This window comes from Artemia sp. Qi Xiang Cuo, chromosome 20, assembly GCF_049724085.1.
Source record: "Artemia sp. Qi Xiang Cuo chromosome 20, ASM4972408v1, whole genome shotgun sequence".
NCBI lineage: Eukaryota > Metazoa > Arthropoda > Branchiopoda > Anostraca > Artemiidae > Artemia > Artemia sp. Qi Xiang Cuo.
In genome coordinates this window covers 12,925,709-12,949,889 of record NC_142813.1, presented here as the reverse complement: position 1 = coordinate 12,949,889, position 24,181 = coordinate 12,925,709, and the positions used below count along the sequence as shown (strand labels likewise).

The 24,181-nt window shown below is 34.7% G+C and overlaps 1 protein-coding gene across 1 annotated transcript in view; it reads right to left on the bottom strand.

Moving 5' to 3' along the window:
• The window catches only part of LOC148939883 (mpv17-like protein 2), a 39,425-nt gene that overhangs the window by 14,254 nt on the left and 990 nt on the right, over nucleotides 1-24,181 (bottom strand). Inside the window, exons 2-3 of the mRNA XM_089106507.1 lie at nucleotides 12,778-12,998; nucleotides 6,233-6,471 (exon numbers count right to left, since the gene is read on the bottom strand). Coding sequence (XP_088962633.1) covers nucleotides 6,233-6,471; nucleotides 12,778-12,958 — 420 coding nt within the window. The 5' untranslated portion in view covers nucleotides 12,959-12,998. The remainder of the gene's footprint in view (nucleotides 1-6,232; nucleotides 6,472-12,777; nucleotides 12,999-24,181) is intronic.

Here is a 24,181-nt window from a genome sequence, read left to right as displayed (position 1 = left end):
ATAATCCATTGAGTGTTTCGGATTTCGGATTAGGGGTACTTCACAGGGATTTTGATATGGGGGTAGATGATGTTTTTCCAAAGGTTAATTATAAGTGCCCAGTTGATTTACATACTAGACTGGCACCGGATAAACTTGGCATTTTTCATTTGAATTGTCAGGGGTTAAATAGTACATTGGATTATTTGTCGGAGCTGTGTATGCTATCTGATTTCCATATTCTTGCACTTACTGAAACATGGTTAATGAATAATAATTCTGGACTATTGGATATTTTAAATTATAATATGTATGTTAAGAACCATACTCACCATCAGCATGGAGGACTTGCCCTGTATATTAGAACTGATTTGACTGTGAAGGTTAGGGATGATTTGTCTGTTAATAAAGAGATGGTTTTTGAGTGTTTTGTTACGGAGGTTGATAAGAATGGTGACCCATTTTTTATTGCTGTTTGTTACCGCCCCCCTTCAACTAGTGTATATTGTTTTTTAAAATTATTAGAGCAACAAATGGACCTTCTAACTCGTAAGAACATTCTGCGTTTTGTGTGTGGGGATTTTAACATTGATTTTAAATTTTTAACATCTAATTTAAAATACCGCAATTTTTTGAATTTAATTTTAAGTTATGGGATGCATCCTGCTGTAAATATTTGTACTAGAGTGACGGATTTATCTTCATCTCTAATTGATAATGTATTTTTGAATGTTCCCCATGATTCGTCGAGTGTTGTGTTAAATGATGTTTCGGATCACTTTGGTTTGGCTATATTAGTTCCGGGTATATTTAAGAATATTAATATTAATTGTGATGCTCGCCCTAAGCCAAAGAAATTAATAGTTGATTCAAATACTATTTCAAGATTTAAGCTTAGGATAGAACAGTTAGACTTTAAATTTTTACAAGAAGAATTAGATTTAAATTTGAAGTTTGAGCTTTGGTATGGTAAGATTAAGAATACGTTTTTGGAATGTTGTGAAGTGTCAGGAATACAGAAGAGAAGGATGTCTCCGAATAAACCTTGGATTACAAAGAGTTTGTTACAGTCAGTTAATAGAAGACGTTTTGTATATAAGCTGTCAACAAGGAGCAATGATCCTCATGATAAAGTAATATATAGAGTTTATAATAGTAGGTTAAATGCTGCACTCCGACTGGCAAAGGTAGAATATTATAAGGTTAAATTTAAAAAAGTTGAGGGTAACCCGAGTAAGACTTGGAAATTGATTAAGTCGGTGACTTGCCCTGGTAGCGTCTTGATCCGTCCAGATAATATGGGAAAGAATAATAATGTTGCAGATGAGATGTGTAATCACTTCGCTACTATTGGACAGCGTGTGTCATCATCGGTGCCAGTATTTGATCAAGATGGAGATTTTCGTCAGTTCCTACCTGAAGATTGTGATGTGTCTGCGTACCTTAAATCTGTAACTATTGATGAATTATTTGATGTTATAAATAATATGAAAAATGGTGCATCAGGAGGCGATGTTATTTCGTTGAAGGTTTTGAAGTCGATATTACCTGTTATATCTAGTCTTTTTTAGGACTGATAATTAATTGTTTAAAAGCTGGAATATTTCCCGATTGTCTAAAGTGCGCGAATGTTATCCCGATATTTAAAGGAGGGGATAAGAATTGTTTTAGTGATTATAGACCGATTTCTTTACTGCCATTTATTTCTAGAGTGTTTGAAAAGTTGATTCATAGTAGAATGGGAAGTTTTTTCGAGAAAAGACAATTTTTTTGTTCTAGTCAGTTCGGGTTTAGGAGTCATCATTCTACGGAGCATGGAGTTTTGTTTTTAACAACTTTTATCAATGATGCTTTAGACAAGGGTCTGAAGATAGCTTTGATATTTTTGGATATTACTAAAGCATTTGACTCTGTTGATCATGATATACTAGTTCAAAAGCTATATAGTAGTGGTATACGTGGTGATTTTTTAAATGTCATAGTTAGTTTTCTTAGTGAAAGGACTCAGTGTGTTGTGATGGATGGAGTTACATCTAAAATTGAATATATTTCGATTGGAGTACCCCAGGGATCCGTTTTGGGTCCTTTGTTGTGTTTTGGTTTATATTAATGACCTTTGTAGAGCTTCAAGTAATGTGTCTTGTTCTTTGGACCTTGATACTTATGGTACAAAGGGAATTCTACCATGTTTTGCTTATGATGCCCATTTCACTGTAGCTGCTAGAACTGAAAATGAGCTGATGACTATGTTGAAACAAGGTATTTCTTCGATTGAAAAGTGGATGCGAGTAAATAAATTGAGACTGAATCATAATAAGTCGAATTTTTTGATTTATGGTAGAATTACTGGACATTATCCATGGATTAATAATATAGAAGTAGGGCACCATACTATTGCAAGATCTACTAGTACTAGATACCTTGGTGTTATAATTGATGAAAGCCTTAGTCTTTTATTATGCGTAAACTTAGGTATCTTTTTCCGTGTGAAATTCTGAGAATGTTGTATTTTTCTATGGTTCACTCATATCTCATTTACTGTTGTATGGTTTGGTCGAAAACATTCGTAACTCACCTCCATCCGCTCTGCGTAACACAGAATATGGCAATTAGAGTTCTTTATGGTAATCAAATTGACCTATCTGTATCGGTGAGGCATCTTTACCGCGAGAATAAAATTCTACCGTTGGCAGGAATATGTGCATTCTATAATGCTCTGTTTATGTTTAAATATTTAGCTTTGGAGTTACCATCATGTTTTTGGGGAATGTTTGGTCTTGCGTCTACTACTCACGATCATTTGACACGATCTTCTCAGTTGGTGCGAAGACCAGCTATGGTCACGTGTAGGTCTAGGTTTTCAATTCGCCATGTTGTTCGGTTAGTTTGGGAGAGTTTGCCAGAGGATTTGAGGAATGTTGGGGGTGTGCAGGATTTTATAAAGTTGCTAAAGAACTATTGTTTTCATGTTTATATTTTGAATGGTTTCTTCCATGCCACTTAAGTTATGTCTTTGAGTTGGGTTTAGTTGCAGCTGAATATGATTATAATTATTATAATTTTGTTGGATGTTGTTTGGAGGTTCGTTGGTTCTCGGGTCCGGTAATTTGAGCTCTAATTATGTTGTTTTTTTTCTATTTCTTTTTTTTTTTTTTTTTTTTGGTTTTTTTTATTTATTAGGTGGGTTTTCTCCCGCACAAGCATTGCTTCAGGGAATCGATGATGTATATATATTTTTTTTTTTTAAATAAACCCATTGTTACTTAAAATAAAAAAAAAAGATGAATCCCAATAGTATATTCAGGCAAAAAAATGTAAAATTACGCATATTTTTAACTAGGAGCTTGAAACTCTACGGTAGGGTTCTCTGATAAGCTGAATCTGACGGTGTGATTTTCATTAATGTCACTTGATGTTTTAGGTATATGTCCTTCCTTTTTTAAATACTGGCCAAATTTTCAGGCTCGTAATTTTTGACGGGTAACATAAAACTTGACAAGTTTTATATATTTTGAATTAGCATCGAAATTTAATTCTTTTGATGCATCTATTGTCACCAAGAACCTGTTTCTTAGAGTTTCAGTTACTATTGAGCCACATCGCTCCTTACTTATAGTTCGTTACCACGAACTGCTTTAAAAGTTTATTGCGAAAAATTTTTTAGGGGAACTTCAAAAGATAATCTAAAAATCATGGAAAATGACATCAGATAGAAATGAAAACAGCGCTATTGGAATAGCCATTTTCAAAAACTCCCTACAGGAAAGTTACAGCCTCCCACCTTGAACAAGAAGTGAAATCATTTGTTTTGTATGGGTAGCACTGTTTTTTTTTTTTTTTTTTACTGCTTGTGGCTCACTGGAACAACAGAGAAAACTGTTAAATGGCTCATTTGAAAGAAGGTTGCAATATCTAGTGCCTTTTGTAATCGACAAATGATAATATTTTAATAAAATGCAATTTTGACAATACTTTAAAAGTCAATATTCATAAATTCACCGACCCCATAGCCCTGGTAATAACCCATATGTTGTATTATAAATTAACTTATTTCAAAGCCGATCTTGTTTTTAATTTGAAAACTGTATCTTAATTTTTAAAACTGTTCTTGTATAGCTGATCACTGGTTAACCAGCTTCTAGTTAATTGTCCTAAATATATTTTTTAGTAAATAAAACATAAGTAATAATACATAATATAGTAATCCAATGTAATCTGATGATATAAAACATAAACATAATATAATAATAGAATATAAAAATAATATTTAATATATTATAAATGATATACAAATATAATACATATTTTAATTGTTTAAAATAAACAAAATACACAAATACCGATTGTACTTTAGTGCTCCTAACCCATCAGATCTTATTTTTAATATATTTCAGTAAATGTAATCAGTGTTAATTAAAGGGCAATTACAATACAGAAAAAGAAACACTAAACAAACGAAATAGAAGGTATATAGGCATATAGGCAGGATACAAAGTTTAACGATTTTTCGGCACGTTTCATATGATTCACCTGGTTTCTGTCTTTTTGAATCCATCCCCTAGTTAAAGGCGGTTTTTAATATTTAAAGTAATTCTGTGCTTTTGTTTTTCCGTATTTTGTCAACGTTTTTTTTTTCGAACCTTATCTTGTACTGAAGGCAGCTTAGTCAGGGTCTTGGCCCATACAATTTTCCTAGTTTATTCACTGCTTGTTCGTTTATTTCTCATTTTATTTAATTTTTAATTACTATGTCTAACGAGTAGGGTATTAAAACTTTTTTCCCCCTTTTATTTATTGCAGCATATGTAATAACTATATTTTTTTCGTTTCCTCTGCAAAAACCGGAAAGGCGGAAAAAAACACAGATTCCTTTTCTTCCTTTTTTTCTCTCTCTTTTTGTACTCCATCATTTTCACTATTTCATACATTAATTTTATAAATTCAGATTCATTTTATTCATTCACTGTATAAGTTCACCTAACCTATATGCTGTAAAATATGGTACATTAAGTATTGAAATATTTAAAACAGTAATATAAATGTGGAGAAAGAAAAAACAAAAAAAACAGGGTAGGCCATAAAAAATAAGTGAAACCTATATTATAAATATCTTATAGCATATTTTTAATGGTATATATATGTATATATATATATATATATATGTATATATATATATGTTTATATATATATATATATACATATATATATACATATATATATATGCATATATATATATACGCATATATATATATATATATATATATATATATATATATATATATATATATATATATATATATATATATATATATATATATATATATATATATATATATATATATATATATATATATATATATATATATACAATTTTGTACAGTATATAGTATATGTGATAGATAGAATATTTATATTTTGTAGTAAAATATAGTTGTTTTTTTTAGCAGTTTAAGGCTCGCAAAAGAATTTGAAAAGCAATAAGGGAATTTTCTTTTCTATATTGTTTATGAGTAACCAAAGTCTCAAGTGGTATCATAGGCTCAACTACGCAAGTACAAAAAAAAAAAAAAAAAAAAAAAAAAAAAAAAAAAAATGATCACTGTTATCATTGACAGGTATCAATAAAGTTTATCCAAAATGGGGGTTCTTACATGTTTTTTGTTTTCTTTGATGATTCCAGGCTTTTTATGAATTTTACAAAGAATTAAGATACTTTAATCACTTAACTAACAAAAACAATCATGAGCATCCCTTAAACTAGTTGCCAGTATGTCTTTCCAATAAGTACCCACAGATGAAGTGCCAGTACCCAAAGGTTTTGCCCCGCTGTCCCCCATTTGGCTCCTATAACCACATTGGGTATGGATGCTCCTAATTATGATTCCCTGCCCCTGCTATTCGGACATAATCTGATCTACAAGTACAAACAGCCTTTACATGCCTGCAAAACCTGTAAGAAGTCAGCTCCGTCATGGAACCCCCCCATCAAAAAAAAATCGCATAGCCTATTCCTTCTACAACTGAAACCTAAAGAATATTTCTTATCATTTGCTAATCCGATGCACTAATTTAAATTTTCTTCCTAGGTGATTTTTTATTGTTTTTTATAGTTTTTTTTCTTTTCTTCTCTTTTTTTACTGAAAGCATACGATTGGTGTGAATATAAAATTTTGCTATAGTGGCTAACTGAAAGGCCTCATGATTTATTTCTCCTGATCTTAAATGTAATGTAAAAAAAGAAGCACAAACTTACGACATAAAGGAAAATGAATTTTCTTTTGTATTCTTCCCACGCTTCTTTCATAGATTGTCCTTCTAGGTATCCAATACCAAAATAAAATGTCGAAGAGCAGAAAGGAGAATATAGAAGTTGATCTAAGAATATCTTTTTGGCAACACAGTAGAACGTTCGGCCAGGAATAAAAGCATCAAGCCAAACATACCAGTAATGATTTGGTACACCACAAGCAAGTCCCACTGTTGTCATCTTTGCTAAAGATTTTGGCAAAAATTATAATCAAAAACAGGTAAAAAAAACAACAAAACAAAAATGATACTGTAGCTTCCACGAAAAATAACATAGGCATTTCAGAGGCCAAATCGATTGAGTACATAGAACAAACGACGGAGAAATTTCAAAAAGATATAGTGGTGGGAAAATCAACCAAGATTTGCTGAGGTTTTCTTATTTTTTTGTATGCTCTTACAAAATTTATCTTAAGAATTTTAATACAATCTACCATAAGAACGCATATTATTTTCTATTCAACAACAAAACATTTTCTTTTTAATATAAAACATCCTAGTATTTGATTTTTTTTTATATATATACACATAAACGTCCAAATATTTCTGCTTCACATTTGGAAGCCTGTATGAACAGGAAAAAGAAAAGGGAAAAAACAGATGAAATAGTAAATATATACTAGAAAATAAGACTAAAAGATAAAAAAAGTAACTTAATTCGCAGCAAAGTTTTAGAGAAATCATCGAAATAATAATAATAATAATAAGAAAAAAAAGGAATCATTATCAATATAGACGAAGGAGATTACAGATTAAATTTTGCTTAAAATAGTTTAATTAAAACAAGCCATAGCCTCATTTATTTCTAATTATGAACCAGATAATGATATTCTGGTAACTCAGGCGGAAAAAAGTTCAAACGTGCATAAATTCAAAAAGTTATAATTCACCAATTATCTGATTGGGAAAAAGCAACCAGGGCTTGTTGGGGTATCTCTATATTTTTGTATGCTCATGTCTTAGTTTTTTATCTATATAATCCACCATAAAAAAGAAAATTATTTTGTATGAAACGGCTGAAATGTTTATTTTTTTATAATAGTACTAATTCTTGCAGAACATCCTTACAAACATACGAGGCAAACAAGTGTTTCGACGCATAAATCAGATAGATGCACAAACTGGGGCTTAATCGATTTGGCTTTTGAATAGCTCAAATATACCTAACAAAACACACAATCTGCTATCGAAATGTAAGTTTATGCCAACGTGGTAGAAAAGTCAGCCAGGGATAAAGGCATCCGTCCTATTAGTCAGGGGTGTTTTATGTCAAGTTTGTGGTTTAATTCCTATTTTGGGAGTTTCTTTCAGGAAGCTGGCACATATTGTGACACTAGAAATTTCTTTTTTTAATTTAAAAAGTGAACTTATTGGTTTGGCACCTGATACAATATCCCATACAGTAATGATTAAAATAATATGTAGAAATTGATATACTATTAATAATTGGTATATCCAAAGTATTAAGATTTTTACCATTGATACATAGTTATAGTCGAGTAACTTAGTCCACAAAACAGGATGATTCGTGCAAATTTGTAAAAAAAGTATGAAACTTGGTCCACATATTCAGTTTGATGTGCTCTTTCGAATGAGACTGGGACACAATCGATCCGACCACACTAAAGGGGGGGGGACAGGGGGTAAAAGTCACCCAAAGGGGGAAAATGCGAAAAAGTAACGGTTTGCCTATTTCAGCTTGATATTTGGTGAGTATATTCGTTATTAGATAGAAACTGAAGGGAAGTCATGAGAAAAGTGCTTGGAATACTTATGTTCCAACTTGGGGGTGAAAGACTTTCAGGACTTTCTTCAAGTCATTCAAGGAAGGGGAAACCCATTTGCTGAATCATAAAACGACCTTCTTACCCTTGAAACGAGGAAGGTCATGCCCAGTAACGTAGTACACAGCGCCAGGAATGCTTACAAAATTAGAATCGGCCAATATAAGACGTTTACCGAAGAGCGACTGTCAACATGCTCCACACCAGTCACAGATGTTACTAAGATATATAATCTGCTACTATTCACAAGTGTGATAGCCATGAAACCGTCAAAAGCGAAACAAGAGATTTCTAGTCTGAAAAACGGTTGTTCTTTGTTTGGTAGATTGTACACTGCCTGCCAGTCTCGTGACGGCGACATGGACGAATTTTTTAAGCAAGACAACCAGCCACTCCCCCTGCACTGTCCGACAGCGGATCCCTTAGGAAAACTGCAAAATCTGACCTTACAGCTTGTTTAGAAGCATTGCTGGACATACCAACTACTATTCCTCGAGTCAGTGCAAAAGTATTCGATGGATCAGCCTTGGGTCATATGCTTGCACCCGGCTCCTGCAAATTTTTCAAATATTACGCGGGCACAGTTTTTCTACCATACATTCATAGCCAACTAGAGACGGTCAGTCACATCGACGTTATATGGAACAGGTACATCAAAAGCCGCTTGAAGAAAGGAGAAAGAGAAAGGAGAGGTTTCGGACAGCGAGTCAGCCTAAGAGAATCGACTTCTGTCCCTCGGAACTTGGCTGCTTTCCTCCGTACCGAAGAAAACAATGAGCAACTGTTCTTCCTGTTAGCAGACCGCTTGGCAAGCATGACTGTTTGGAAAAGAAGTTTATAGCACAAAGTATTCAGATGTTGTGCCTTCGGTGTCAGCTGGTCGAGATGATTTGGTCCCTTGCGATCATGAAGAGGCAGACACGCGTATTATCCTCCACGTTCGTCACTGCTACCTGTCTGGTCACCAACAAGTTATCATACGTCCCGCTTATTTAGCTCAGGGTGGACTTTGGTGTGAAGCAGCAGCGCAGAATCATCCCAGCTCACGAAATTCATCATACGCTTGGCCCCCAAAAGTCAAAAGCTTTGCCTGGTTTCCACGCGATTACAGGCTGCGATACAGTATCTTCTTTTTGTTTTATTGGAAAGAAGAAAGCCTTTGATGTCTGGAGAAGTTATCCTGATGCAACTGACGCGTTCTTGGATTTGTCATCTGCGTCGACTGCTACGAGACCACGAACGCAAGAGCTACTGGAGAGATTTGTAATTTTATGGTATGAGCAGGCAAGCGAAGTCCAGGGTATTGACGAAGCGAGAAAAGTGTTTTTTGCCAAGGGAAGGCAGATTGACCGCATCCCACCAACATCCGACGCCCTTCTTCAGCACACCAGACGCGCACACTTTCAGGCTGGCCGAATTTGGGGAAGAGCAGCCGACCCTGTTCAGAATCCTCCTTCCCCTCTGAATTTGGATGGAAGCTCGTAAATGATGAGTGGAATCCTGTCTTGACGACGCGACCCGAGGCTTCCAAGACGTGCAAAGAACTGGTAAAATGTGGTTGTAAGAAAGCCTGCAAGCCACCATGCAAGTGCATGAAGGCTTCACTACCGTGAACTGATCTGTGTACCTGTAATGGAGCGTGCTACAGACGCCAACAACGAATAGGCTGCTGAACCAGGGCACCAACTGCGTACCGCTTTTCTTTTTTTACCTATTTTTATTTCTTCCTTCAGTGATTAAAGTCATATATTTAAACGAAAGTTATAGTAGTGGATTTGACTCTTAAAGGAGGGGAAACGAGGGGGGAGGCAGTCGTAGTTTTGCGTGTCACAGCTGTCATTCCCGGTTTCCTTTGTCCAGTGTTTGTCACCTACTCCCAGTAGTCATCATAACCAACGCAGCCAAAATTGAAAAGAAACTCAGTTTGGTATTTTCCCCTGCCCCCCCCCCAGTTTCCCCTCTTTCCCCTATCCAGGATTTAGGATGTAATACTGTACCACTTGATCTTGAGAATGCCTCCTGAAATGACGAGAACAAACTTAGAGACAGCAGATCAGAAATTTCCCTTCTTTTTCCCCCGGGGGAAATATATACCCCTGTTTCCCCCATCCCAGGACATCCTCTGCACTTTCGACATGACATTAAATCAGTGACTATATACGATTGAATAAACAAACCGAATACCAATTTGAATTAGGCAAAAACAAATATTTCCAGTTTCCCCCTGTTAGGTGAATGTCACTTCACCCCCAACCACCCCCCCCTTTGATGGTAAGACACTCCAAGCACCTGTTCCACCACTTTGCTTCAATTTCTGTCTAATACCGAGCATACACACTGAATACCAAGCTAAAAATAGGGAAAAGGATTTTTTTGCTTTTCCCCCTTTTGGGCGACTTTTACCCCCTGTTTTCCTCTCTTGAGGTGGTCAGATCACCTATGTCCCATTCTCATTCGAAAGAACCCATTAAACTGCCCCTGTTGACCAAATTTAACACTTTTTTCCAAATTTGCACGAACCTACGACTAAGCGACTAGAATTACATTATTCCTCATTAGTTCGCCTATTTTCGTATTTTTTCGTATTGTAGCCAAAAAAGTAATGACTTATTTTGTGGCTCGTTCATATTTTAATTACAGTTTCTTAAAACAAAAAAATAAAAAAGACACGAATCAGAAGTAAAATAGAATCCATGTACAATATTTGTTGCTTCAGGCTAGGGGTACCCCCAACATTTCATGCCTTTCCCAATTATTTCCATTAATTTGGCTTTTTCTGTTTCAAAGAATTTATCCCCCCCCCTGCCACATTGGGTTACCACTTTAAAAACCTTATAAATGAATGTCTTGAGAGCCATGCACTGGACCAAGAAAAATAGCCATAGTAATCGGTTTCAGAATAAAGAAAAAAGGCACAAATATCCTTTTGAGAGGACTTTGAAAGAAGTGGGGGGTAAATCTGAAATTTAATAGTCAACCACTACAAAAAAGGGTATTTGTTTTGAAAATTAGAAAAAGAAACAAAAATTGTCTGAAAATGTTGGGAAAAATATTCTTATCAAAAGTTCTATGCATCCAGACCTCAGGACAATTATCATTTCCAGGTGTTTACAATCTATGAAGTCACAAAGAAGCGAAGGGGAAATGTAGCCTCTGGGTCAGATAAGCAGACCTGCAAGAGAGAAAGGATGACTGGGATCCCCCCCCCCCCTTGACACTTGATAAAAGTGTTTACTAATTTAGGGAAAAATTGCTTCATTGAATGATAATGTCTGTCATCACGACTTTTTTTTTCTTAAGAATTACAGCTTTTTAATTACTTCACTTATCATTTGTCATAAAAAGGCATGTAAGAATAGATCCTCAAATCACAGATTACAGAACATACAAAGACAGGAGACTTATATAGCAGTAATGCGTAATAATTTTCTTAACCCTTAAGAGAAAAATCAGAGTTTCTCTTAAGGCATCTCAAATCAATTTTTTTTTAAGAATTTAAAATTCTAAATGAAAAATAAATTAAGCCAAAAAGAATGATTAAAGCAATGTGTAATTTTTATAAGGATAACAACAAACGCTCTAGTTCACACTTCCCCTCGCTCTGGAAGATCAAGAAAAGAAAAATTGTGACATTTTACACTATTTGAAAAAACTACACTCTTCTGTCAAATAGTTTAAATCTTTAAACTATTTGACACATAATAATCACATATTTTTGGCTTCCTACTGTCTGTCTCTCCTCCCCAAAAAGTTTTGAGGGGTCGCAGAGGTGGGGGCATCAATCTGGGGAACCCCTTCCCCTAGATTCTCTTCACCAGATCTTGAAAAACAATTTTTTTGGAATTTTCATTGAAAATGCCTCTTTTTATCATTATCATTAAAAAAAAAAAAAAAATCACCTTCCATCGATTTTGAAAAACATGATCCCCCCCCCCCATCAAAATTTTCGTCAATTGACTCCACTGCCAACAGATTCAAATTTTCAGCTACTGATTTATGCAAGATAAGAGCAATGAAAAAACTAGCAAAAATACCTAAAATTGATTTCAACAACATTATGTATACATAATATCACCAACAAAATCAAAAGATTAAAAGTCACATATAAATCAGATTCAAGAATAGTTAATTCAAAGCACTTCCATTTCAATATTCGAATCCTCTCAATATTCGAAAATGGAAAATAGTTGTGTGCTGCAAGTTTCCTTCTTTTTTTCTTAAGAAAGATGTAAAAAGAACAACATTCAGATGAAAAACTGCATAAATCTGTAGCTAATATCTGTTCAAAAAAGAAATTTCAGATATCAAATAGAGGAATGTGGCAATAAGCTATCATAATATCATATTAAGCAAAACGAAAACAAAATTCTAGGTAAAACATATCTAAGCAATATATGTGCAGTATATACGTACGCCAAATCAAAAGACAATTATAACTGACAACAAACTACTGTGATTCTATTACAAATATAAAAAAACAGTAGGGTAGCCAGGGGTTTTTGAGACTCTTTACCCCTCTAAATCCAGAAGGTATACTTGAGTATACACCTTCAGGGCATATAGTGGCTACATGAAGTTAACAGCTGTATTTGGACCCTTCTCTAGAAATACATAAGAGCCCCTCCAAAAAAGATCCCTGGCTACGCTCTCTGAAAAAAAAAAAACACAACAAACAACAAAAACATTAGATAACAAAATGGGTACTTACATACCCTTTCCCAATCAAAAGGTACTCCTTTATGTAATCCTTGCACTCTTTCAATGCCTTGTTCAATAGCGTCTCCTAGTCCGAGAAGTCCCCCAGCACTTACTGTGTTAGTAATCAACAAGTATTTACCGAACATCAATCTCATGGACTTTGAAGTCCAATACGCAATCCATCTTGACATCCGGTAATATTTGAAACTTTTTTTTAGTTCAATGCACCTCCTGCAAGGAAGGCTGACAGTGAGCAATGTCAGCTATCTCACAATATTGAAAAAAAAATGAATACCAATACTTACAGTAAAAGATGTCACAACTGATTAATGTACAGTCCTTGCACACTGTTGCTTATGCTTGAGCTTGTAACACCAGTTCCAAAATAGCAAAACTTTTTTCCGAAAGTCATACACGTAGAATATACAAGACAGAGGTATCAGTATTTGAGTCATTTTTCATAAAGGAATGTCCACAGACATATATGTAAATACTTTTGGGATGGCTTGAAAGGCAACACTGGATGACAAAATATTGACTCATAGAAGAAAAAGGAAACTCTTCCAAGTTTTTGCAAATGTTTTTCTTTCTAAGGTTAAGCTTCTGTATATAACTCTTTTTGTGTGAGTTACAATTTGTACTTCTCAAATTTTAATTATGTAATAAAAGATAGTCATTTGAGAGTGCCAACAAGAAAAATAAAAAAATTAATTCAAAATCGGTAAAATTGTAAACCTGTGGAGCAACCACTAAGTTCTTTTTTTGAAGCCCATGGCTGCTGCCTTTAAGGTATTGCCACTCCTAGAATTAGAACATATGTCTGCTGATTTTGCTTTTCAGTAATTTGTGCAATAATAAATGCAAAGCAACATTTAGCCCACATGCCAGGGACTACTCACCCCAGACCTGTTAATTATCTTTTAGCATTCCAAAAAGGCAAGGTTGAAGACCTTTGGATCATACGTTTAAGAAGAAGAACATCAAGAGTACATACAAACTATGTGCATTCATGGCCAAACTGGTGCAAAGACCTTCTCCCTCTAGCTTAAAAAATTAAGTCTAAATATAAGGGATTTTTCAATCCCCAAACACACAAAAATATCCTTCAATACCCCCCCACCCCCCAACTCCCTCTCTGCTACAAGAGTCAGAACTGTGCGCCTTTCTGACATAATCTACACACCTGCAAGTAGGATTAGTTTTTTGCATCCCTTCTCTCTCAATTATAATTTATTCAGTATTTTTATTGTAAATCAACAAGAACTGCATAAAAAAGGTTTCTTTTTAACTATCACAATTATTATTTTCAGAACAAAAGAAAATCACCAATGCATAAAAACTAATCAGTCTCATATAGTTTTCTCAAACAATGTCTTCTGTTCAAGGTTAGTACTGAGGGAAAACTATTAGTATTTGAACTTACCAAACCTCATACAAATGCTCTTGTCTACTAGCTTGTTCTCATCTATAATGAATTTGAACCCACACATTTCACATTTTGCATCTTAGAAAAAGTCCCTTTCAAGTAAAAAGAAAAAAAAAACAGGATAAGGTTTTGTCAAGAAACATACCACATCCTGTACTTGCCCCGCCCCTCATTTCTTCATGAAAAAAATATTTTTTACATTGGTTATATAAAACCATATGGTGAGCGTTTTCTATCTTAACTTTCCATCTGACTTTTTTTGCTTGCAAGACTAGTTTTACTTAAATCTCCTGCTGGGTATTGTTTAGCATAGAGAGTGGAGTTTGTCTAATCCATCTACTTTGATCTATGGCACGTGCTTGTGCAACACCATGTCTGATGTTTGACAGCAGTAGAAACTCAGAGAGGGTGTCAGAAAATGATCACTTTGTCCACCCGCATGATAACTTGCAGTCAGTTGTGGTAGGGTGAAGGCTGTAGATGGCCGAAGATTTGCTTTGAATAGCCAGAGCCATTCATAGCAAATATCCAAAACATTTTTAGGGACAGGCGCAGGGTTGTTCCACAGTCATGATTAAGGTTTTATTCTAATTTATCTACAGTTCAACTTCGGCTGCTTCTTCCCATAAAATTCGAGAAGGCCAGGTCATCAGCAAAGTTAGCATTCAGCATGACTTGGTTCCCCAAACGTAACCAGAATTTTACAGCCTTTATCATGATGTAGCCCACAATGATTATGGGGATTTCTAAAGCCACTTCACATCCTTGGCACATCACCATTACAGTCCAGTAGAATTGACTGTAATTGCTGTTTACTTGCATGCAGATTTCTGTCCAATGGTGCAGAACTTTAACAGACTTCAATATTTCTCTGGGAGGCCAGTCAACTCCAAAATCTGTCACAAAGCTTGAGGCAGATACACTGACTGTCCAGATTGACTGTCCAATATAAAGAAGCTATTTCTAATCGCCAGATATTTTGAATAGTATACCAACATAGGTTTGGCAGGACCATTGAAAAGAGTTTCCAATAACTGACAACGGAATTATTCCCTGGTAGTTTGAGCAGTCACTTCCAAAGCCATTCCTCTTCAATAAGGAGATTCAATAAGGACATACTTCCGTCAGTATTTGGGAACGTTTTTAGATTTCAAGATTATAAAAAACAGGTTTTGTAGAGACAGGAGCATTGCAAGCCTAGCATATTTTAGCAGTTCACAATTAGCATTAACATAATGAATTTTGAATTAATCTTAAGGCAACTTTTAGTTTTTAAACATAATGGGCAAATGTGAGGGTGGGCATGGGAGGGGGATTAATTGCTCTCCAATCACTTTCAACTATTTTCAATCGAATGAGCCCTTTTCAAGGTTTCTACAACAACTCCTTTGATACAAAGTGCCCTGGTCTAAACAAAACAAATGATAATAAAACAATAATAAATTGTACCCACATCAATATTTACTATAAAAAGGTCAAGCCTTACAATCACTTTTGACAATTAAAAAGAGCACTAGCCCTTTCAATTTCCAATTGAATAAGCCCTTTTTGAACTTCCACAACAGCGCTTTCTATAAACACCTAATATGCCCCAAGGGCGTAAATTACAGCCCTTGCCCTGAGGGCTTTGTCATCCTCAAAGACTTTAATTTCCAGAACTTTCAACTACGTTGAACAAAATGGCTATCTCAAAAATTTGATTGGATGTGTTCAGGGAAATGGTGGCCATGAGATGCCTCTAGGCACTCTAGGCAGGCATGCCTTTCCAAAAACTAACCTTACAAGTATGTGTCCATTAAGAGAGTCAATACTTACTCCCGCCATTTACCTGTGCTGCAGCCATTTAAACATTTGCCTCTCAACAACTTGGACTATCTGTCTTGGCTTGTCTCTTTCTACAATTACCCATGTCTTGATGCAACCTACTGCAAAATACTTGATAACTTCAATTCAAAATCAACAAACTCGGTCAAGGCCATTGGCCTAGACCTTGTTAGTTGCTCTCCAATCACTTTCAACTATTAAAAGAGGAACTAGCCCTTTCAATTTCTAATCGAATGAGCCCTTTTGAAATTTCTACAACAAAGCCTTCTATAAAAACCTTATATGCCCCCAGGACATAAATTACAACCCTTGCCCTGAGGGCTGGGGGAGGAGGGGTTGTCATCTTTAAAGACCTAATTTCCAGAACTTTCAACTAAGTTGAAGAACATTGCTATCTTATAATTTTGATTGGATGTGTTTGGGAAAATGGTGGGCATGAGAGAGGTTTTAGTTGCCCTTCAATCACTTCTGAATATCAAAAAGGGCACTAGCCCTTTCAATTTCCAATCAAATGAGCCCTTTTTGAAGTTTCTATGACAATACTTTCTATAAAAAAAAACTTATATGCTCCCAGGGCATAACTTACAACCAATGTCCTGAGGGCTGCGGGGGGAGTGTCATCCTTAAAAACATAATTTCCGAACTTTTCAACTACGTTGAACAAAATGGCTATCTCAAAATTTTGATTAGATGTCTTTGGAGAAATAGTGGGTGTGAGAGGGGTGTTAGTTTTACTCCAATCACTTTTGACTATTAAAAAGGGCATAAGCCCTTCTAATTTCCAATCAAATGAGCCCTTTTTGAAGTTTCTACAACATTGCTGTCTATAAAAACCTTATATGCCCTCAGAGGACCCTAGCCCTTTCAATTTCCGAATGAATGAGCCCTTTTTGAAGTTTCTACAACAAAGCTTTCTATAAAAACCATATAGGCCTATGCCCCCAGTGCATAACTTACAACCCTTGCCCTGAGAGCTCTGGGGGGAGTGTCCCCCTCAAAAACATATTTTCTATCTGGAAATCAACTATTCTGAACAAAATGGCTATTTCAAAATTATGATTGGATGTATTTGGGTAATGGTGGGCAAGGAAGGGGTGTTAGTTGCCTTCCAATCACTTTCGACTATTAAAAAGGGCACTAGCCATTCCAATTGGATGAGCCCTTTTTGAAGTTTCTACAACAACTCCTTTGATACAAAGGGCCCTTTTTGAAGTTTCTATGACAATGCTTTCCATAAGAAAAACCTTATATGCCCCCAGGGCATAACTTAGAACCCTTGTCCTTAAGGCTGGGGTGGGAGTATCACCTTCTAAAACATAATTTCCGGACTTTTTAACTATGTCAAACAAAATGGCTATCTCAATATTTTGATTGGATGTGTTTTGGGAAATTGTGGGTGTGAGAGGGGTGTTAGTTATCCTTCAATCACTTTTGACTATTAAAAAGGGCATAAGCCCTTCAAACTTCCAATCGAATCAGCCCTTTTTGAAGTGCTACAACATTGCTATCATTAAAAAACCTTATATGCCCCCAGGGGGCACAAGCCTTTTCAATTTCCAACTGAATGAGACCTTTTTGAAGTTTCTAGAACAAAGCTTTCAATAAAAACCTTATATGCCTCCAGTGCATAGCTTACAACCCTTGCCCTGAGGGCTGTGGGGGGAGTGGCCTCCTCAAAAACATAATTTATGTCTAGAAATCAACTATGCTGAACAAAATGGCTATCTCAAAATTTTGATTGGATGTGTTTGGGGAAATGGTGGGCATGGAAGGAGTGCTAGTTGCCTTCCAATCACTTTCGACTATTAAAAAAGGCACTAGCCGTTACAATTTCCAATCAAATGAGCCCTTTTTGAAGTTTTTACTACAACTCCTTTGATACAAAGTGCCATGGTATGGAAAAAAAAGAGATAAATAAATAATACATTGTGCCAACATCATTTGATACTTAGGCAATGCTATTGTGCTGCCTATGATAACCCATTATCCATGCTTCAGTTTGCATACCAATACCATACAGTTGACATTTCTTTATCAGAAGTGGGATGGAAATTTTGTCAAACACTTTGGAAAAGTCAATATAAATACAATCAAACAAAACACCATTATTTGCCATCAATTGAAAATCATTAATCACCTCCAGAAGTTGCATTTTACAAGAATGCTCTTTATGGAACCCATGCTGAGCTGAATGCCACAAGTTATTTTCCTCAAAATGTGCCTGGATTCTGCTTACCAGAACATTTTCCATTATACAGGAAAATATATATGTATTAGAAATTGGTCTGTAATTTTTAAAATGGGACTGTGAACCATTCTTGTACAATGGCAATCCTTGTAACCTAGCCTAATGGCCTGAAGCTATGATTGCCTAATGACAAACAAAACTACCAAATTTCCTAGGTTATCATAATCTATGACAGCCAATTGGCTAAATTTTCAAGATCTCACAATGTACTTTTTTGGTCTACTAAAAAAAATACTAGTGTATTTCAACACCTTAATTACCCATTTTGCTCATCAGACAATCTTAATTACCTTTATTTGCACTTTGGAGTAAAATAGGGCCTAGTGTTTGATCTGTTTAGCTCCACTGTTGAGATGGTGATAAAGAAATTTACACAAAATGCAAACAAAGAGGGTTGTGATTATGGGATAATTGTGTTTATGGCCCAGTGACATGCCTTCTGACTAGGAGTGCTAGAATAGATGCAATGTAAGCCCACTTGGTAACAGTGACCACAGATAGGTATGCTCAAGGGGACCATTCTTCTGTAGTTAAGAGTAGACACTGCTGCACGATGTAAATCTCTGATAGAGTGGGCAAGTGGGTTGGGTATGACAAGCAGCATCAACATCCTATCCCAACTTCTTTATATATATAAACACACATATTAATCACTATTGATGACACAGAAACAGATGATGGGCAGCTCTAGTTGTATCTTCAAGGTTTGGCTTTCCATTCTTTGTTGTTTCTTTTTGAAACTATGGCTGATGTTGAAGACACAGTCTACTCACATAAACAGTTCTAAACATTGAGGACTCTTTGAATAGAAAAGCATTCTCTGATTCTGCAATTAACTCTGGGCTTATGGACATTCTTAAAGTGAATCAAAACTGAACACAAACTAATAGGTTTGGTAAAATTCTACTTTAGCTGCTTTTGGCTATCTTGGAAAGGGGTTAGGTTAGGAAAATGAAACTTTCAGGGATGAGTCTATTGGCTAAATTATGTCCCAGGAAGGTATTTTCAAGTACCTACCTCCATTCCTTCTCTCTCTAGAGGGTCCTGACCTTTGATGACCTTTAGAAATCTGTCTGTTATAAAAGTGAAACCTTGCAAAATAGATCTTCTGCTTAAAGGAAGTACAAAAAAATTGTTTTCAGCTTCACAACTTTGCACAATCCCAATTTATAAGGTTTTAAACATATACAAATACATTTCCTAAATTTTGAAAAAAAATTTGATAGGCTACAGCTTACAATTCTATTCGGTAAAATTCTACTTTAGCTACTTTTGGCCATCTTGGAATGGGTTTAGGTTAGGAAAATGAAACTTTCAGGTATGGGTCTACAGGCCAAAGAATGTCCTGGGAAGGTATTTTGAAGTACCTACCTCCACTCCTTCTCCCCCTAGAGGGTCCTGAAATTTGCCTACATGATAGGTCTATACCCATTGAAATTTTGACAAAACAACATTTTACCTTAATTTTAAGTTATCAGTTTCTTTCTCTCTGGCTTTAGTTCTGAAAATGCAATTTTAGTTATTTGAGCAGAATTTTAAGCCATATCAATGTTTTAATTCCAAAATTTAGGAAAAGTATTTGCATATCTTTAAAACCTTATAAATTGGGATTGAGCAAAGTTGTGAAGCTGAAAACAATTTTGTTATGCTTCATTTAAACAGAAGATCTATTTTGCAAGGTTTTACTTCTATAACTCACAGATTTTTAAAGGTCATCAAAGGTCAAGACCCTCTAGAGGGAGAAGGAGTGGAGGTAGGTACTTAAAAATACCTTCCCGGGACATACTTTAGCCTGTAGACTCATCCCTGAAAGTTTCATTTTCTTAATATAACCCCTTTCTAAGATAGTCAAAAGTAGCTAAAGTAGAATTTTACCTTCTATTCAAATAACAGGAATTGTGTTTTCAGAACTAAAGCCACAGTAAAAGAAACTGATAACTGAAAATTAAGGTAAAATATTGTTTTGTCAAAATTTCAATAGGTGACCTGTCATGTTGGCAAATTTCAGGACCCTCTAGAGATAGAAGGGATGGAGGTAGGTACTTCAAAATACCTTCCCAGGACATACTTTAGCTTGTAGACCCATACCTGAAAGGTTCATTTTCCTAACCTAACCCCTTCCCAAGATAGCCAAAAGTAGCTAAAATAGAATTTTACCATAGGTTTAAACAGGTTTGTCTATAGCTTGTGCTATAGACAAACCTGTAAAAAAAAGGCTTCTCATCTTTCAATGATTAAATAAAATTGACCAAAGAAATAATATGCTAGGTGAAATAGGCTAGGCATAAGTCTCACCTCAGTTTGAATCAAGTCTTCCATTGTTTCTATACTTTTGGTTATAAGTCTAATTAGGTCTAGGATACTATGCTGGGTATGATAAATGAATTATGGTTCTAAAGTTTAATTTTCCCTAGAAACAGTGGTCTTAGTGTGCTCTGTATTTAAGACATTGTAGCAGAATCTATTGCAGCCTGTTGTTGACAAATCAGAAACATTTGATGAATAAAAAAAATTGAGTTTATTTAGGTTTGAACATGGTAATTCTTTAATCAGGCTAGATTGGTGGCTTGAAACTGGTGGTCCTGCCTCTAGTGCATATTATATTTGGGAAGACAGGTGAGTGTAGAATTGAAAGGTTCTAGGGTAGCCAACTCTTTTATTATTGTAGGATTTCTATCCAAGGAACTATGGGGTGCACTAGTAAATATCAGATATTTTAAAACTTTTTATCATAAAAATTTAATGTACCAGGAAAATAAAGGGAGATAAGCTTTCCCTTTCACACCAAAATCTTAACTCTAATTTTGTCTTGTGATGCAGAAACCATTTACAATTGTGGATTGAGCTGTATTTTTTAACAACTGTTTATTCTTATTTAGCCTAGGGTAAGATAACCACAAGTCAGCCAGCTAATCTACTCTTTGACAGCTAAATAATTGTAAAATGTCTATCATACTACCTATAAAATGGATTGTTTCACCATTATATGTGTCAAAATCTTCTTAACAAGTATATGATTAGCTTGAATATTTGAACCACATACAGCACTCACAATGTCAAATATACTGATAGACAACAGTAGGGCCTAAGCTTGGCCTTAAATTTAAAGCTTGAACCTTAGAAAATGTTGTCTAATCTTTGACACAGGATCTTAGGTAAATTCCTAGTAGGCTATATAATTTAGCTAAAATGAAAGTGATAACATCATCTGATGCCTTTTTTATGCTCTTGCATTATTCAAAAATTGCTACTGGGGCTAGTTGCATCTTGAGCCCTGAAAGGGGCCCCAAAGGTATTTCATTTTTGTAACCACACTTGAATACTCTTTGACAGCTAAATAATTGTAAAGGGCCCTGAAGGTATTTTATATGAATAATGAAAGAGCATAAAAAAGTATCAAATAATGTTTACATTTTCATCATAGCTAAATTATATGACCAAATACAAATCTTAATTACCTTAATTCGCACTTCAGAGCAAATTAAGGTCCATACTGGATCTGTTGTGCTCCAGGTCAATGATGGCAAAAATTCATCACTGTGTTAGGGCCCAGGGACACGCCATAGGAGAGGTCTGCTGGAGAGATGCAATTTAAGCCCACTTGGTAGTAGTGGCCACGAGGTAGGTATGGCCTGTAAAGACCATTCTCAGTGGTATAGAGCTGACACCACTGCACAACAGTAACTTCGGATCGAGTATGCAAGATGGTTGGGTATGACAAGTGGCATCAGCCTCCTAGCAAGACACTCATTATGATAAAGTTGGCATCAGTCAGTAGTTGAGTGGGACGGACAGTCCCACTCATATTTCCATGGCTTGTTATTCCATTCCTTGTCAAGTCTGGACTTGAAGGCCACAGCCGTAGGTGCAGTCGCCATTTCAGCTTGAAGGCTATTCCAATTGTTGACAACACGCTTGGAGAAGAAGTGTTGCCATGTTTGTGTTTTGACAAAACGTTTTGACAGCTTATGTGAGTGTCCTCTTGTATGGTGCTGACTTGAATGTTTGGTAAAGAGGGGGTTATCTGGTTGTGTGTTATACTTGTAGGTCAGCATCATATCACCACAGCGGCGTCTGAAGACGAGTGTTGGCAGCTACATGTGTTCCAGTCTCTTGTTGTATGGGAGATCTCGTAGGCCAGCTATGCACTTCGTGGCATGTCTCTGAACTCCTTTGATTAGACTGGTATCATTCTTATAAGAAGGGGAGGTGAGACACATACCAAAATCCAAAACAGGTCTAACTATAGCCTTATAGAGCCTTAGAAAGACTGTACAGGAGCGGCTGGTTATAGCTGCTAACAACATTGAAATTTAACCATACCAACCCACTTAACATGCTTGAAATGGCAGGAAAATGGTTTATATTTGAGTTGCCTAATAAATGAGGTTTGAATTGTTATAAACAAGTATTTTTTGGAATATATTGCTCTTGAATAACTTATGTATGAACAAGTGATATGTTCTTAACTAGTCTTGATAACTTATTTTTGTGGTTACAAAAATGAAATACCTTTGGGGCCCCTTTATGGGCTCAAGATACTACTAGCTCTAGAAGCAATTCTTGAATTGTGGAAGAGCATAAAAAGGCATCAAAGGACATTTTACTTTCATCTTAGCTAAATTATATAGCCCACTAGAAATTTAGTAGATCTTAAAGTCAAAAGAGCATTTCCTAATCACAGACACAGTCAACCTTGGATATAGCCTATACAATCTAAGACAAGTATTGTGAAACCAAAGAAGTGTATTTAAATAGGTTAGGGTGTAGAAATAGGCTAACTTTTGTCTAGATTCAAATGTTTAAAAACTGGATATTTTCCAAGATTTAGTCTGCCAATTCCAACTGGTCTAGTCCTAATCATCCGCCAATAGTAACTACCTAGCCCTATGCACATAATATCCAAAATTAGGAGCCTTCTGTCTGTAGGGAACATCCACCATGTGGCTAATATGGTAATAAAGTTCATTTGTGATCCAAATGGATGTTATATTTAGATTGATTAGATTGATAGATATTTTGCAATTCTAAGTATATATTTGCACATTAGGGGGATGGGGATATATATTCTGTGAATATAGATAGGTCCTAAGAAATTTGTGAATTTCTTAGAAAAACCAGAAAAACAAGGAAGGAAGTGAAGATAAAGGCTATCCCCCTGCAAAATGTGTTTACTAGGATTATTCTGCATATTATGGAGTAAGAATTGTTTTCTTAATATGTTTCCTTATGTCCAGCTAGACTCCTAGGCTTAAAATACTGGTTGGCCAATTTAAAGATTTGTATATATATATATATATATATATATATATATATATATATATATATATATATATATATATATATATATATATACTATATATATATATATATATATATATATATATATATATAGGCCTATATATATATATAGGCCTATATATATATATAGGCCTATATATATATATATATATATATATATATATATATATATATATATATATATATATATATATATATATATATATATATATATATATATATATATATATATATATATATATATATATATATATATATAGGGTAAGACACCCAGTAGTCGGCCACCTGCCTATTCTTGGACAGAATCTTTTATACTATCTTAATAACCAATTTACAATGAGCCAATTACCAATTTAATATATATATATATATATATATATATATATATATATATATATATATATATATATATATATATATATATATATATATATATATATATACTATATATATATATATATATATATATATATGTATATATATATATATATATATATATATATATATATATATATATATATATATATATATATATATATATATATATATATATATATATATATATATACCTATATATATATATATATATATATATATATATATATATATATATAT